Here is a 14,131-nt window from a genome sequence, read left to right as displayed (position 1 = left end):
TCGATTCATCTCATAACAGCTTTGTACGCATCCCATACGGTCTGAATTTTAACATCTTGATTTTCATTCATTTGGAAAAAAGCCTTAGTTTCTTTTTCAAGAGATTTCACTATTTCTACTTTTTGCAATAAATCTTCATTTAGCCTCCATCTTCTCATCTTTTTCCTTTCTTTTGCTAACCACATTAATGGATTGTGGTCTGCACCTATTTTCAGAAGAATCTCTATTTTTGTTAGTTATAAGTCCCAAATCCTTCGTGGACCATACCATATCAATTCTTGTGAAGGAGTTGTGTCTTGCTGAATAGGAAGTATAATCACGCATATTAGTTTTAAACTTTCTCCATGTATCTTTCAGACTTTCTTGCTTTGTTAGTTCAAAAAATGACTTTGGTAGCTTGCCATCTTTGTTCTTTTTGTTTCCGGATCTGTCCAAAGATCTGGAAACAAAGTTCCATTGAAGTCTCCCACTAACATTATTTGTTCATAAGTCACTTGGTCTAGTTGTTGCATAATGTCTTTAAAGAAAGCATATTTTGCCCCATTTGGGGGGGTATAGTCCCAGTAACAACGTCTTTTTCTCATTCATAAACACCTCCACTGCAACATATTTACCTTCATTGTCTTTAAAAATCAATTTTGGCTCCAATTCTTTTTTAATATAAAAAAACCACTCCTTTTTTCTTGAGCTAATGAAAAAAATTCTTCTCCAAGAGATTTGTTCCATAAAAATTTGTAATCCAATTGTTTAATATGTACTTCTTGTAGACAAACTATATTACATTTCTATTTTTAATCCAATAATAATAATAATAATAATAATAAATTTTTATTTATATCCCACCCTCCCCGCCTAGGCAGGCTCAGGGCGGCTAACAACAAAGTTGCTTTCCTTTTTTGCGGTGAATTAAGTCCATTTACATTCCAAGAAATTAATTTGTAATCCATAATGGTTCTTCAATTATTCTGTATCCCCAAACTCTTTATTGTCTGCAAAAAACTTCTCCATGCCTTGAGTATCTACTATTGTCATTCTCAGTCTTTTATACTCAAAGCTAAGACCTTCAGGTAAAATCCATCAACATCTTATTCCCTTCTCTCTTAACTTGTCTGTCAATTTCTTGAATTGTCTTCTGTCACTAATAACCTTCCTCAGCAGCTCCTTCATTATCCGTACTCGGCTTTCCTCCACCTCCATTGGGCTTTCAAATTGTTGACTTAAGATCCTTCCCACCATGTCACTTATAGTAAATTTTACTACCATGTCCCTTGGTAACTTGCACTTTCTAGCAAATTCTGAGTTGACTTTGTAAACATAGTCACACAAATGTCCCATCACCTCAGGGTCATCTCCCATAAACTCAGCAATAATTGTGGCAATGTACTTCTTTAGATCCTCTTGGTCTTTTTCAGGCACTCCCCTTAGGCGAATCATATTCTCCATTAACTTACAATCTTGTAGTATTGCTTTGTCCTGCATCTTCTTAATAGTAGCATTTTGATCCTTAATTTTAACTTCTATCTCCTCTGTCTTTTTAGCTGCTGCTTGAGACTCTTTCCTGAGATCATCAATCTCTTTTTTAATCTTTCTTGGCTTCCTCAGCACTAGAGTTTATTTCTTTAGTGAGTTTCTTCTCACTTCCAGTTATTAAATCTTTCATTACCTTCACCAGTCTTGCCTCCATAGCATCCAATTGTTCTTGGATTTGTTTAGCCATTTTTCCTTCTCCCAACGAGGCTGCTCCCAATGAGGAGAGCTGGTTTGGTGTAGTGGTTAAGTGTGCGGACTCTTATCTGGGAGAACCGGGTTTGATTCCCCACTCCTCCACTTGCACCTGCTAGCATGGCCTCAGCCATAGCTCTGGCAGAGGTTGTCCTTGAAAGGGCAGCTGCTGTGAGAGCCCTCTCCAGCCCCACCCACCTCGCAGGGTGACTGTTGTGGGGGAGGAAGGTAAAGGAGATTGTGAGCCGCTCTGAGACTCTTCGGAGTGGAGGGCGGGATATAAATCCAATATTATTTTCTTCTTCTTCTCTTCTCCTTCTTCTCCTTCTTCTCTTAGACGTGTAACCCTTGGTCCCAGCTTCTGATCAGACATCACTGTCCTCCCATTGCATAAATGGGTTCTTAAGCTGACCTCACCAAACCACAATCTGATGACAGATTTCAATAGATTAGATCATGCCCTTTCCAGCAAGCCCAAAATCGCCGTCTTCTGAGCTTCCTAGCTCCAGATATTAATTTTTAAAGTTCCTAATTTTTCCAAAATGGCGGCCGCGATATTTCCAAGCCTCTTTTTAAAAAAGTTTTCCTTTTCCCCCTAGGGCTTATTATTTATTTTCAAACAAATAGTCTAAGCTGTTTTACCTTTTGGAGATGATTTGTATCAGTTTTGTAAATTTTTTAAGTCCAGTTCCAATTTATTTTATGTAAAACCTTTGACCTTTCTGTAATGGCCGCTGATGTTTCTCTATGGTTCCTGGCTCTAGAGAAGACCCAGATGCTTAAAGATTCCTCTTCTTTCAGTACTTACTTCCTGACTCTCTGGCCATGAAGTCTCGTTCTCAATGGTTGTAGATCCCACGATAGTTACAAAACGTCACTTCCTGTTTCATATTAAGAGTCTGCAGCTATGTTATGTATGGGGTTTTTTTTCAAAGCCACAAGAATTCCAAACAACAATTATTTTTCTGCACTTTTCTGCTTGCTCTTAGCTCCAGAAATTCCACTTTTACCCCCTTCCACGTCTCCTTGATTTTATGCTCTTGCAAATAGTTCCAGAACTTAAATCTTTTGTTTTGGGTTTAAAACAATTTATTAATAGCATATGGTAACAATGTCAAATTATATCGTTACAATCCCTAACCCATATGATATTTTTCTAATCCCCCCTCCCTCCTTTACTAGACTTCTGCCGATGTTATATACTTAAGTTCACTTATAAAGGTACCCTTAACCCATCAAAGTTCAATTTTTTCTTTTTCTTAAATTCATTGTTAAAAAATTGCCCAATGTCCTTTCAAATTCCACTCTTTTTCCTCTAAATTTCTTCCATTCCCTCTTAAACACTTCCAAATCATAGTCTCTTAAAATTCTTGTTAGTTTATCCATCTCACTCCATGATAAAACTTTCACAATCCAGTCCCATTTCTCTGGTATTTTTTCTTGTTTCCATAACTGCGCATATAATGTCCTAGCAGCTGAGAGCAAATACCAAATTAAAGTTCTATCTACTTTTGGAAATTTTTCCATTTGTAGTCCCAATAAAAAAGTCTCTGCTACTTTCTTAAAATCATATCCCAAAATTTGCGATATTTCTTGTTGTATCATCTGCAAAACTTTTTCACTTTTCCACAAGTCCACCACATATGGTAAAAAGAACCTTCACGTTTCTTACATTTCCAGCATCTATCCAACATCTTTTTACTCATCTTTGCCAGTTTTTTCGGAGTCATATACCACCTATACATCATCTTGAAACAGTTCTCTTTAATACTCTGACATGTTGATATTTTCATTGAGTTCTTCCAAAGATATTCCCATGTATCCATTTGTATTTCCTTGTTTACATTAATTGCCCATTTAATCATTTGAGATTTTACTACTTCTTCTTCTGTAGACCATTTCAACAATAATTTATATATTTTCGATATTAATTTTTCATTATCTCCAAGCAGAACCCTTTCCAATTCCGTTTGCTCACGTCTAATTTCAACAGATTTAATATCATTTTCCATCAAGCTTTTTATTTGTTGCATTTGAAACCAGTCATACTGTTGTTTAACTCTTCTGCAGATTTTAATTCAACTTTATCACCTTGAATCTTTAGCAGTTGGTTATATGACATCCCTCTCTCTTCATCAGATTCAGCTGTTATTTTTATTACTTCTGCTGGCACTATCCAAAGTGGCTTTCTTTCATCACCATATTTCTTATATTTTATCCATGTATTTAGTAAATTATTTCTAATAATGGTGAGAAAAAAGACCGTCCATCTTATTTTTCCCATAGTACATATAAGCATGCCAGCTGAATTTGTTCCCATGAGCTTCTAACAATAAAAGTTTTTTATTTAACAGCATTATCCAATCCTTTATCCATGTCAGACAAACTGCATCATGGTACAGTCTTAAATCTGGAAGTTGAAAACCTCCCCTCTCCTTAGCATCTGTTAAAATTTTCACCTTAATCCTTGGTTTCTTCGCAGCCCATACAAATTCAGAAATCTTCCTTTGCCATTTGTTAAATTGTTTGCTATCTTTCACAATTGGAATAGTTTGGAACAAATACATTATTCTTGGCAAAATATTCATCTTAATTGCAGCAATCCTACCCAACAAAGACAAATTAAGTCTATTCCATTTCATCATATCTTTGTCCATCTTGCACCATAACTTTTCATAATTGTTTTTATACAAATCGATATTCTTCAGTTATTTCTAGACCTAAATATTTAACTTTAGGAGTAACTTCACATCCCGTCAAAATCTGCAATTCTTTCTGTCTATTTGGTTGCATATTTTTGCATAAAAAATTCGACTTCTCTTTATTTATATATAGTCCTGCCATTTCTCCATATTCTTTTATCTTAGCTATCAACAAAGGTATCACTTGGATCGGATTCTCAGTTATGAACACAATGTCATCTGCAAATGCTTTATATTTATAAGAAAATCCTCTAATTTTCAATCCTTTTATCTCTTTGTCATCTTGTATTTGCCTTAACAAAATTTCAAGAGTCATTATAAACAACAATGGTGAAAGCGGACATCCTTGTCTTGCACCTTTGCTCACCTTCATTTCTTTTGTAAGGTTTGCTTTATACACAATTTTGCATATTGATCTGTGTATATTGCTTTCGTCATTCTTATACAATATTCTCCCAGATTTATTTTTTCCATTACTGCAAACATAAAGTCCCAGTTCAAATTATCAAAGGCTTTTTCTGCATCCACAAAAAATAATGCTGCCTCTTTTTCTGGGTGTTTCTCATAATATTCTACAATATTTACAACAGTTCTTACATTGTCTCTTATTTGCCTTTTAGGGAGAAATCCCGCTTTTCTTCCTTTATAAAGTTAATCAAATATTGCTTAAGTCGTTCTGCCAAGATTCTTGTGTAAATCTTAATCATTATTTAGTAATGAAATTGGTCTATAGTTCTTTACATTTGTAACATCTCTATCTTCCTTGGGGATCAACGAAATTACAGCTTCTTTCCAAGTATTTGGAATTTCCCCTTTTATTCTTATCGTATTCAATTTTTTTTGCAATTTGGTACTATCTCATCTTTAAGAGTTTTATAAAATTTAGTTGTATATCCATCTGGCCCGGGAGCCTTGCCTATTTTCATTACATTTATTGCTGCTTCAATTTCAATTTTTTTTCTATTGGGTCATTCAAAATCTTTTTAATATACTCAGTCAGGGGTGCTATCTTAATATTTCGTAGATACTCTTCCATTTTTTCTTTTTTGATTTTCACACCTTTAAATAAATTTGCATAATATTTAAAAAATTCTCTTTTAATTCCTTCTTGATCCACTATCTCTTTTCCATTTGCCACAATTTTGTTAAGGATTTTATTTTCTTTTTCTTCAGTTGCCAGGCTAAATACTTCCCAGGTTTGTTCGCACCTTCAAACGATTTCTGTTGCAAACTTTTTAAGTTCCATTCTAGTTTTTTATTCAACAAATGTCTTACTTGGAATTGTAGTATTGTAATTTCCCTAATTAATTTCTTTTTCCCTGGTCTTTTTCTTAGTTCCCCTTCTTTTTTCTTTATTTCATTTTGTATATCTAAAATCTGCTTTTCTTTGGCCCTCTTATCTTTATTATTCAATGTGATTAATAGTCCTCTCATTACTGCTTTATAAGTATCCCAAACCGTCTGGAATTCTATATCATCGGTGTCATTTATTTGAAAGAACGCTGTAGTTTCCTTTTCTAGAAAAGTCACAATATCTTTATCTTGTAGCAAGTCCTCATTTATTCTCCATCTTCTTGTTTTCTTTCGCAGTTTTGTAATCAAACATATTGGGTTATGATCTGCACAAACCTTTGGTAGAATCTCCACTTTTCTAGTTATGAGGCCCAAGCTTTTAGAGCCCCTTAACATATCAATTCTGGAAAAAGAATTATGTCTTGCTGAAAAGAAAGTATAATCTCTTACTTCAGGATTAAATTTTCTCCAAATATCTTCTAAGCTTTCTTGTTTAACCAACTCAAAAAATGATATTGGCAGTCTTCCTTCTTTATCATTCCTCTTTTGGCCCGATCTATCTCTATTATTTTGAATTGTTCCATTAAAACCACCCATCATCAGGATCTGGTCATATGACATTTCATCCAACTGTCGATTAGTGTCTTTCGCTCCATTGGGCGCATATAATCCTAATAACAACGTTTTCTTTGCATCCATCATCACTTCTACTGCTATATAGCTTCCATCTTTATCTTTAAATATCAATTTAAAGATTTTGGTTCTACTTGTTCTTTAATATAAAAGACCACACCCCTTTTCTTTTGATCCGCCAATGAGAAAAATTCCAATCCCAATTGTTTATTCCATAAAAATTTATAATCCTTTTGTTGTATATGAACTTCCTGTAAACAAATTATATTACATTTTTGCTTTTTAATCCAATGAAATGTTGCTTTTCGTTTTTGTGGTGAATTTAGTCCATTTATATTCCAGGATAATAACTTGTACTCCATTATGATGCAGAGTCTTTATTCTCTTCAAAAAAACTGTACATCTCTTGCTCATTCCTTATTGTAACCCTTCTTCCACGTTGTTAAAAGCCCAAACCCTCGGGTAGTATCCATCTGTATCTCGTGCCCTCTGCACGCAGCTTCTCTGTTAATCTCTTGTATTTCTTCCTGTCATTTATCACTTGTCTTGGCAGCTCTTTCATTATTTTGACTCTACTCCCTTCTACTGTCAGGGCTTTTTGAAAACTTTTATTTAGAATTTTCCCTGCCATATCCTTAAATCTTTTGTTTTAACAGTCTTATTTTAGTCCCGGAGTGATAGATAAGTATCTTTTACCTTAACGAAGTCTATTCTTCTTTATACTGTCCACTTTGCCTTCAGATGTTATTATAGTCCATAGAAAGCTGGAATCTTGATGAGTTTCTCAATTTAATGACTCCGGAGATTCTTTGTAGACGATGGAATGCAATTCTTCATTGGGGATTCTTCAAAGCCAAAAAGAAACCCCTCCTGGGATCTCTCATCAGCCAAAGCAAGTCCCCTCAAAATTTTCAAGCATGTCTTAGACAGATTCCTTTACTGGAAAATGTAGGCAGTAGGCGTTAGAATGCCTTTTATGCCCAAAACAAAGATTCCAGTCTGTTCCTCCTGAAAGAAGCAGGTCAGCTCATCATGTTCAAGCCCCGGAAGTCCAGTCACCCTTTTTTTATACAATCATCTTCCATTGTTAAACTCACCTTCTTGCCCAAGGCCCTGGAGCAATGGCATCGCTGCAGCTGGGCCTCCAGTGTGTTGATCTTGCCTTTTGCCTGGGTCAGTTTGCTCAGCAACTCATCCCTCTCCTCTTCCAAAGCCCTAACACATTTGCGGTACTGGTCCTTCTCAACAAGGCTTTGGGAGTACTGCACTTGAATGCCATCTCGACTCTGGATTGCCTAAAACAAACACCATGCTAAAGCGGAGGCAGCAGTAGAGATTTACTTTGGTCAGGTGGGATTATGGACAGAACTGTGTGCATGCAAGTTTATTTTAAAAATTTTAACGTCTGAATTATGCAAATTAAACAGCTTTGCATATTTTTGTTTATTTTTTCTTGCATAATTGCCTCTGCATTTGGAGCAGAGGACAGAGGCTATTGGAAGTCCTCATCAGACCATTTAGGGCAAGGTGGAAGCCACTACAGAGAAGGAACAAGCTTCAGTATATGCTAAGCAGGCTACACTAAGGTGGTGGTGGGGGCAACTAGAAGGTGCCAGCCAGAAAACCAAAGGTGATGCATAGGGATACATGGGAAGAAATTAGAGTTGCCAACAGGACCAAAGAAAAATGTCCTGCCTCTTTAATAGAAATGTAAAGTATGGGAATAGGCAGCTGAAGCTTTTTAAGTATGGAAGTAAATAGCATTAACTGGTAAACAACATCTCATTAAGCTTCTATTAAAGAGACAGGACTTCCCCACTCCCCACACCCAGCCTTCCAGGCAGTTAGAGAAATGGTCCTGCAGATGCATTATCTGGCACACTGTGGGATGAAGTTACAGGGGAGTGGCCAGTACCACGATGTAAAGCCCTGCCCAGAACTTTCCTACTGGATGATTCAGCCAGCTAGCTGGGGCTCCAATTCCAGCAGAAGGAATGGACTCCTGAAAGAGGTAACTCACCTGATCTCTTTCCTTCTCAATCTCCTCCAATTGAGACAGTACAGTGTTCATTCTGTGCTTGTACAGGTCACAGTTCTTCTGCAGGGTCTGGTGCTTCAGCTGGAGGAGCTCCACTTCCTGCAAATACTGAGGGTGGGAAAATGCAAAGACTTACATTTTCCAGAGACATATTTAGGGCTTAAATTAATTCAACACTCAGCTCTACAGCTTATTTTTGGTGCCAAAGCTAGATCTGGGATACCTCAAGTAATTAAAAAGGTGCAGATCATACCCAGCATTTTCACACTGCCGCTAAGTCCAATTGTGACTGACTTTCCTAAGATTTATTTGTATTTATTTTATCAAATTTATATCCCTCCCTCCCTTAACAGGCTCAGGGCGGCGAACAGCAGTTAAAAAACACATAGAATATTAAGAACAATATAAAATAAAATCAATCCACACATTTTAACCATAAAATCCAAGATGCACATTGATGTTTCTGAATATCTATATTTGTCCAGTGGGATTGTCAGTGCTGTGGGACACTTGCTACCTCCCCTTAACTATTGAAGACAAACTTAAATAGTTCGGTCTTACAGGCCTGGAAGAACTGTGGCAGGTCCCACAGGGCCCTGATGTTTTCGGGGAGGGCATTCCACAGAGTGGGGGCTATTACCAAGAACACTCTGGCTCTAATGGTAGACAATCGAACTCCTTTCAGTCCAGAAATCTACAGAAGATTTTGGGACCCTGAACATAGTGCTCTCTGAAGCATATAAGGGGAGAAGCGGTCCCGAAGGGAGACAGGTCCCAGGCTCATTAAAATTGGGAGAGGGGTGTCAGTTTGTTACCAAGCGTGCTATGAAAATATGAGGTATAAATGTTCTAAATAAAGGAACTACAAACACATAAGGAAGCTGGCTGTGCCACACAGGATGCTTGTGGGATGGAAGGCATCCTACCTTATCTCTCAACTCCTCTGCCCACTGCAGCTCATTTTGCACAGAGTCTAGTTTCTGGCAAAGTTCCTGGCGGTCAGCTTGTTCTTCCTTCCGGTCATGTTCCAGAATATCTAGAAGAATCCGTTCAGAACTTGGTACCTGGCCTTCACCTGCCATCTGGAAAACAAGATTGTGGGCTCACAGGGGGAAGCATAATGAATAAACTTGAGGGGCCATGAAGTAAAAAGCAAATGGCTGTTTTGTTTGAATTTCTATTTTTTTGTAAATCTGAAATGTTTTAAAATAGAAAGGACCACATAGTCACAGTGTGGGAAATTCTGTTTCAGGGTGACCATTATCAACATTTCCAGCAGGGGCACTGAAGTAAAAACAGTTACCAATATGCTCCTTCCTGTACAGCTCTCCACAATAAAATAACGGCATATCTCCAAGAAAATAAAGGCAGACCTATACCAGTTTTTCTACTGCTATAGATGTCACAGTGCCCCGCCCCCCCCAAAAAAAACTCCAAGGAACTGTAGCTTGATGAAAGTGCCAGATATTCATTACAAGCCCTACAATTCCCATGAGAGAAGGGACAACTTGTTCAAGCAGCTGAAGTTGTCCATCTTGATATGCCCTAGTTCAAGAATTCCCAACCTTTCTAACCCGTGGGCACATTTAGGATTATGACATTGGGTGGTGGATGCTACCACAAAACAGCTGTCACAGGAGGTAGAGCCAACCACAAAGTGGCTGCCACAGGAAACGGAGCCAAACCACAAAATGGTTATGCAAAACTCTGATTTCAGGCTGAAGCTCTGCTTAACAGGACACATTTTTTAAATGACCCTACTATTTCAAAAGATTGTTTTGTTTACACACAATTTATCTGCAGTCACACAGTGAAGATCCTTATGCTGTGGTGGGGCAGCTGCAGCCAAATGACTAACCACAGATAAGGAAACAATACTGACCAGAGCTGACAAAAATACAGATGTCCAAAATAAGGATGCCACACATTGTTCCACATGAATGTTGTAGAGTCAAAATGTCATAACTACACAATGCTTTGTGGTTTATTAGGAACATGGAGCAACAGAACTTGCCTTTCAAGACAAAAAACCTTACATATGATTTGGGGGACTAGCTTTTAAACCATTCCAAGTTAAAATTATATGGGTTAACAGCAATGTCAACATTTTATGAAGCATATGATCAATTTATGTAACTGACTTTTCCAGATTTGCCCTTATTAATCTTTTTTTCTTTAAAAACTGAAGTCTGTTTTTCATATTACCAGGAAAAGGGGAAGAGGGGTTGAACAGGAGAAAGGAAAGCAAGAAGGGAGCAAAAGAAAGGAAGGGGAAAGAACTGGAAGACTAGAGATGATGACAATATGTAATTCCAAGTAGTAAGTACATTTAGGGCTTGTATAGTTCCAGAAAAGCAGGCCATATACAGGCAAATGGTTCCTTCCCTTCCCCCTGCCAGTTAAATTATATGTTTTGCCACTCAATCCTTATTGTGGGTGGGAACTCCAAACAGAAAACATCTTTAAGCGGTTTTCTCTAGGCTTTGACACACTTCAAGTTATTAAGATAAAGCTGTATAAATAGCATTAAAAACAACCGAGGATATAGCAGACCATTAGAGCTCTCTCATATAGGATGCCTTTTGACAGAGAGGAAAGAAATACTAAAATGACATGTTGCCATATCAGCCATGGAGAAGATGGAGGAGGGGGCAGAGAAGGGAGCACGCATAGCCCATATCACCAGCCACCAGCTTACTGCTCCAAGACAACAGCTGAGAGACAAGGCAGTTCAAAGCACCTATTGATATTCCAGCACTGCCTAAACACTAAAGGACTTCTCTTTTAAAACAGATTTTATTTTTAGTGTTTTAGTAACACCAGCCCTGACCCAGAACCAGAAGCACTATCTCCAATCCTCCTGCAAAGCACGGAGGTGATTTTGTTTCAGTCTTGTTGCAAGAGGTTAAGCTGTTAAGCACAATTTCTCTTTTCAAATAAATCTTGGGAAGTGTGCATTCCAGACAGGCAGAGGTGGAACAGGCAGCCTTGGTAGAGTGATACTCTGGGAGGGGGAAAAGAGAAGGAGAAATAAATGAAGGACAAATCTTCAAGAAGTGACAGTGCTATGAAGAAAGAGGGAAGGTCTTTCATTTAAGGGATATGCATAAACTCACATACATTGGCTAGGCAATGTGGGACATGGATGCGATCCAGTTGGTGGGAGAGAGCACTGAGCAGCAAGGCGGTGAAGGCCTTACAGTTGTCAGCTGCTTACCAAGCAGGGCTTAAACCAGGATTTCATGATCTGAAGTCAGGACCCAGCCTAGTGTGCAAACAGACACTGCATGCACAGAGACATTAAAGTCCTCATCAGGCACAGAAGATAACAAGAATAAAGATACGCTGCATCAGTGCCTGCCACTGCCAGGCTATACAATGTCTTTGCCAGGTCTGGTGAGCAAAATAGTAGTTAGAGTTGGCATGGCACAGTGGTTTGAGAGTCAGACTAGGACCTGGGAGAACCAGGTTCAACGCCCACTCTGCTATGGAAACTTACTGGGTGACCTCAGGACAGTCACACAAATTCTCAGCCTAACCTACCGAACAGGGATGGTGTTGTGATGACAGGATGAAGGGGTGATAAACAACTTTGATGTGATAAGCAGCCATAACTATATGGGAGAGTGCTCCCAGAGGCAACAGAATCACCTTCTAGGAATTAAGAAGTTGCGAAACAATTGTTTTCTGGCCTTTCAGCTAAGATCAAGTGTAGAAGCTGCAAGACAAGATGGCCCAGGCTACCCTACTCTTGTCAGATCAAGGAAGCCAAGCAGGGTCAGCCCTGGATAGTATTTGGATGGGAAACCACCAAGGAATTCTAGGGTCACTATGCAGGAGAAGGCAATGGCAAACCACCTCTGTTAAAGTCTCCTGCCTTGAAAACCTACAGGGCCGCCATAGGTCGGCTGAATCTTGACAGCACTTTACACACACACTCTCACAGGCCTGTGGGACTTTTTGTTGAACTTCAGCAGTTCAGGATAACACCACTGAAAGTTTGGTACCCAATGGAACAACCGCACTGCTGAAGGCTGCAGCCTACCTGCACCAGCAAGATCTTCCCTACAACAAAACTATTAAAAGTAAGCGTAATTTATAGAGCACCAGTGGTGGCAAAAAGATTAATACTGAATGGCTGGAAATCTCAAGGCACACTTTTAAGCCTGCTGTGGCTAACTCAGCTGGTTAGCAATGAAAGAAAAAAAATATCATCCAAAAAGAAGCAGAAGTGACACATATTTTAAAACACATTCTTTGACGGGGGAGGATAAAATTTACTTCCCTTGCCTGATTTCAGCTTCTTTCTTCCCTGCCTCTTTTTTTGCATATTATATTTCATTCCTTTTCCAATCAGTGCACTAGATCACCTCTTTCTTTCAGTCTAACCATCTTATTCTTAAAACACTGCTACAACATTTACCTCTGAAAGGCTATGGTTGCTACATACTTACTCAGAATATCAGGGATCAGTGAAGACACCAGAAAGGAAAATTACAGAAAGTTAGCAAGTGCATATGGAGCTACCTTATATACGTAAATGCTATCAAGTCACAACTGACTTACGGCAACACCAAGTGTAAGTAAGCAAGCAGAGGTGGCCAGTCATTGTCTTCATCTGCAGATTCCTCCTGGGTGGTCACCCATGCAAGTACTGACCCTGCTCAGCCTTCACAATCCAAGGAGATTGGGCTATCCCCATTCCATTCTCATCCTTGACATTACCTTACACAGAACTGAACCACTGGTCCATCAAACTCAGTATTATCCACATTTACTGGCAAGGGATGTCCTGAGTCTCAGGTACAGAAAGGTACCCCAGCATTTGCTACCTAAAATGATTTCACTGGCCATACCAGAGGCTGAACCTGAGAACTTCTGCTTATAAAGCAGGTACCCTGCCCCTGAGTCATAGACCTCCCTTTACAAGGAAGAGAGAAAATTGAGGGGGGGGGAGTGAACAGTTGATGGATGGGGGTTGGGGGGGAGGAAAATTAAAACATCAAATATTCTTATGATGGGACAAAAGAAGCTGGCAGACTAAGAAGATCATCTGGCCTACAGAAAGTGGCTCTTCTTATCCAGGTATGATAATTCAAGAAGCATCCCCCATCTTTGCCAATGCCCCCAGATATCAAGACAGGATAAAGAACACATAAGCTGAACAGGAAGGGAGCCACTTGAAAAAGAAGCTTTAATGTAAGGTCTTGACCCTTCACCTGAAACCCATGATAACCAGCTTGGTGGACCCAGACAAGAACAAATTTCTGTTTTCTGTTTGGATGTTAAGGTCTTTTTTTAATATTAGGAACTAACCTTTTCATTTTGTAATCCACATGGAGTCACAAAGAGAGAAAAGCAGTCTAAAAATGCTTATTTTAAGGAAACTACATCAGAGCCTAGTAATAAGCAAGGCAATAGTGACAGGAAGCAGGCACAGCTGGAAAGCACACATCACAAGGTAGAAGCAGGAGCTCTACTGCTGCCCCTGGTCAGAGGTAGGGTGCATGCACACGGTGCAACTAGCCCCCTTTCCTCCAGATGAGGCCAGAGAAGCCCCTGTCTTGGCCCAGCCTGCCCCTTTCTCACCACCTAGAGAAGCAGAAGTTTCAGGGAAGCAACAATAACTGCAGTTTGATAGATCAAGATGGGTAAGTAAGTAAGTAAAGTAAAATTTTATTTGTATCCCACCCTCCCCCGCCGAAGCAGGCTCAGGGCGGCTAACAACACAATGACCAATGGT

The 14,131-nt window shown here is 38.9% G+C and overlaps 1 protein-coding gene across 1 annotated transcript in view; it reads right to left on the bottom strand.

Annotated features, from left to right (window-relative positions):
* CARD10 (caspase recruitment domain family member 10) overlaps window positions 1-14,131 on the bottom strand; it is a 71,814-nt gene that overhangs the window by 29,049 nt on the left and 28,634 nt on the right. Inside the window, exons 7-9 of the mRNA XM_060245498.1 lie at window positions 9,315-9,470; window positions 8,371-8,496; window positions 7,448-7,645 (exon numbers count right to left, since the gene is read on the bottom strand). Coding sequence (XP_060101481.1) covers window positions 7,448-7,645; window positions 8,371-8,496; window positions 9,315-9,470 — 480 coding nt within the window. The remainder of the gene's footprint in view (window positions 1-7,447; window positions 7,646-8,370; window positions 8,497-9,314; window positions 9,471-14,131) is intronic.

The sequence above is a fragment of the Heteronotia binoei genome, chromosome 8 (genome assembly GCF_032191835.1).
Source record: "Heteronotia binoei isolate CCM8104 ecotype False Entrance Well chromosome 8, APGP_CSIRO_Hbin_v1, whole genome shotgun sequence".
Classification (NCBI taxonomy): domain Eukaryota; kingdom Metazoa; phylum Chordata; class Lepidosauria; order Squamata; family Gekkonidae; genus Heteronotia; species Heteronotia binoei.
This window is presented reverse-complemented; position numbering and strand designations above follow the sequence as displayed.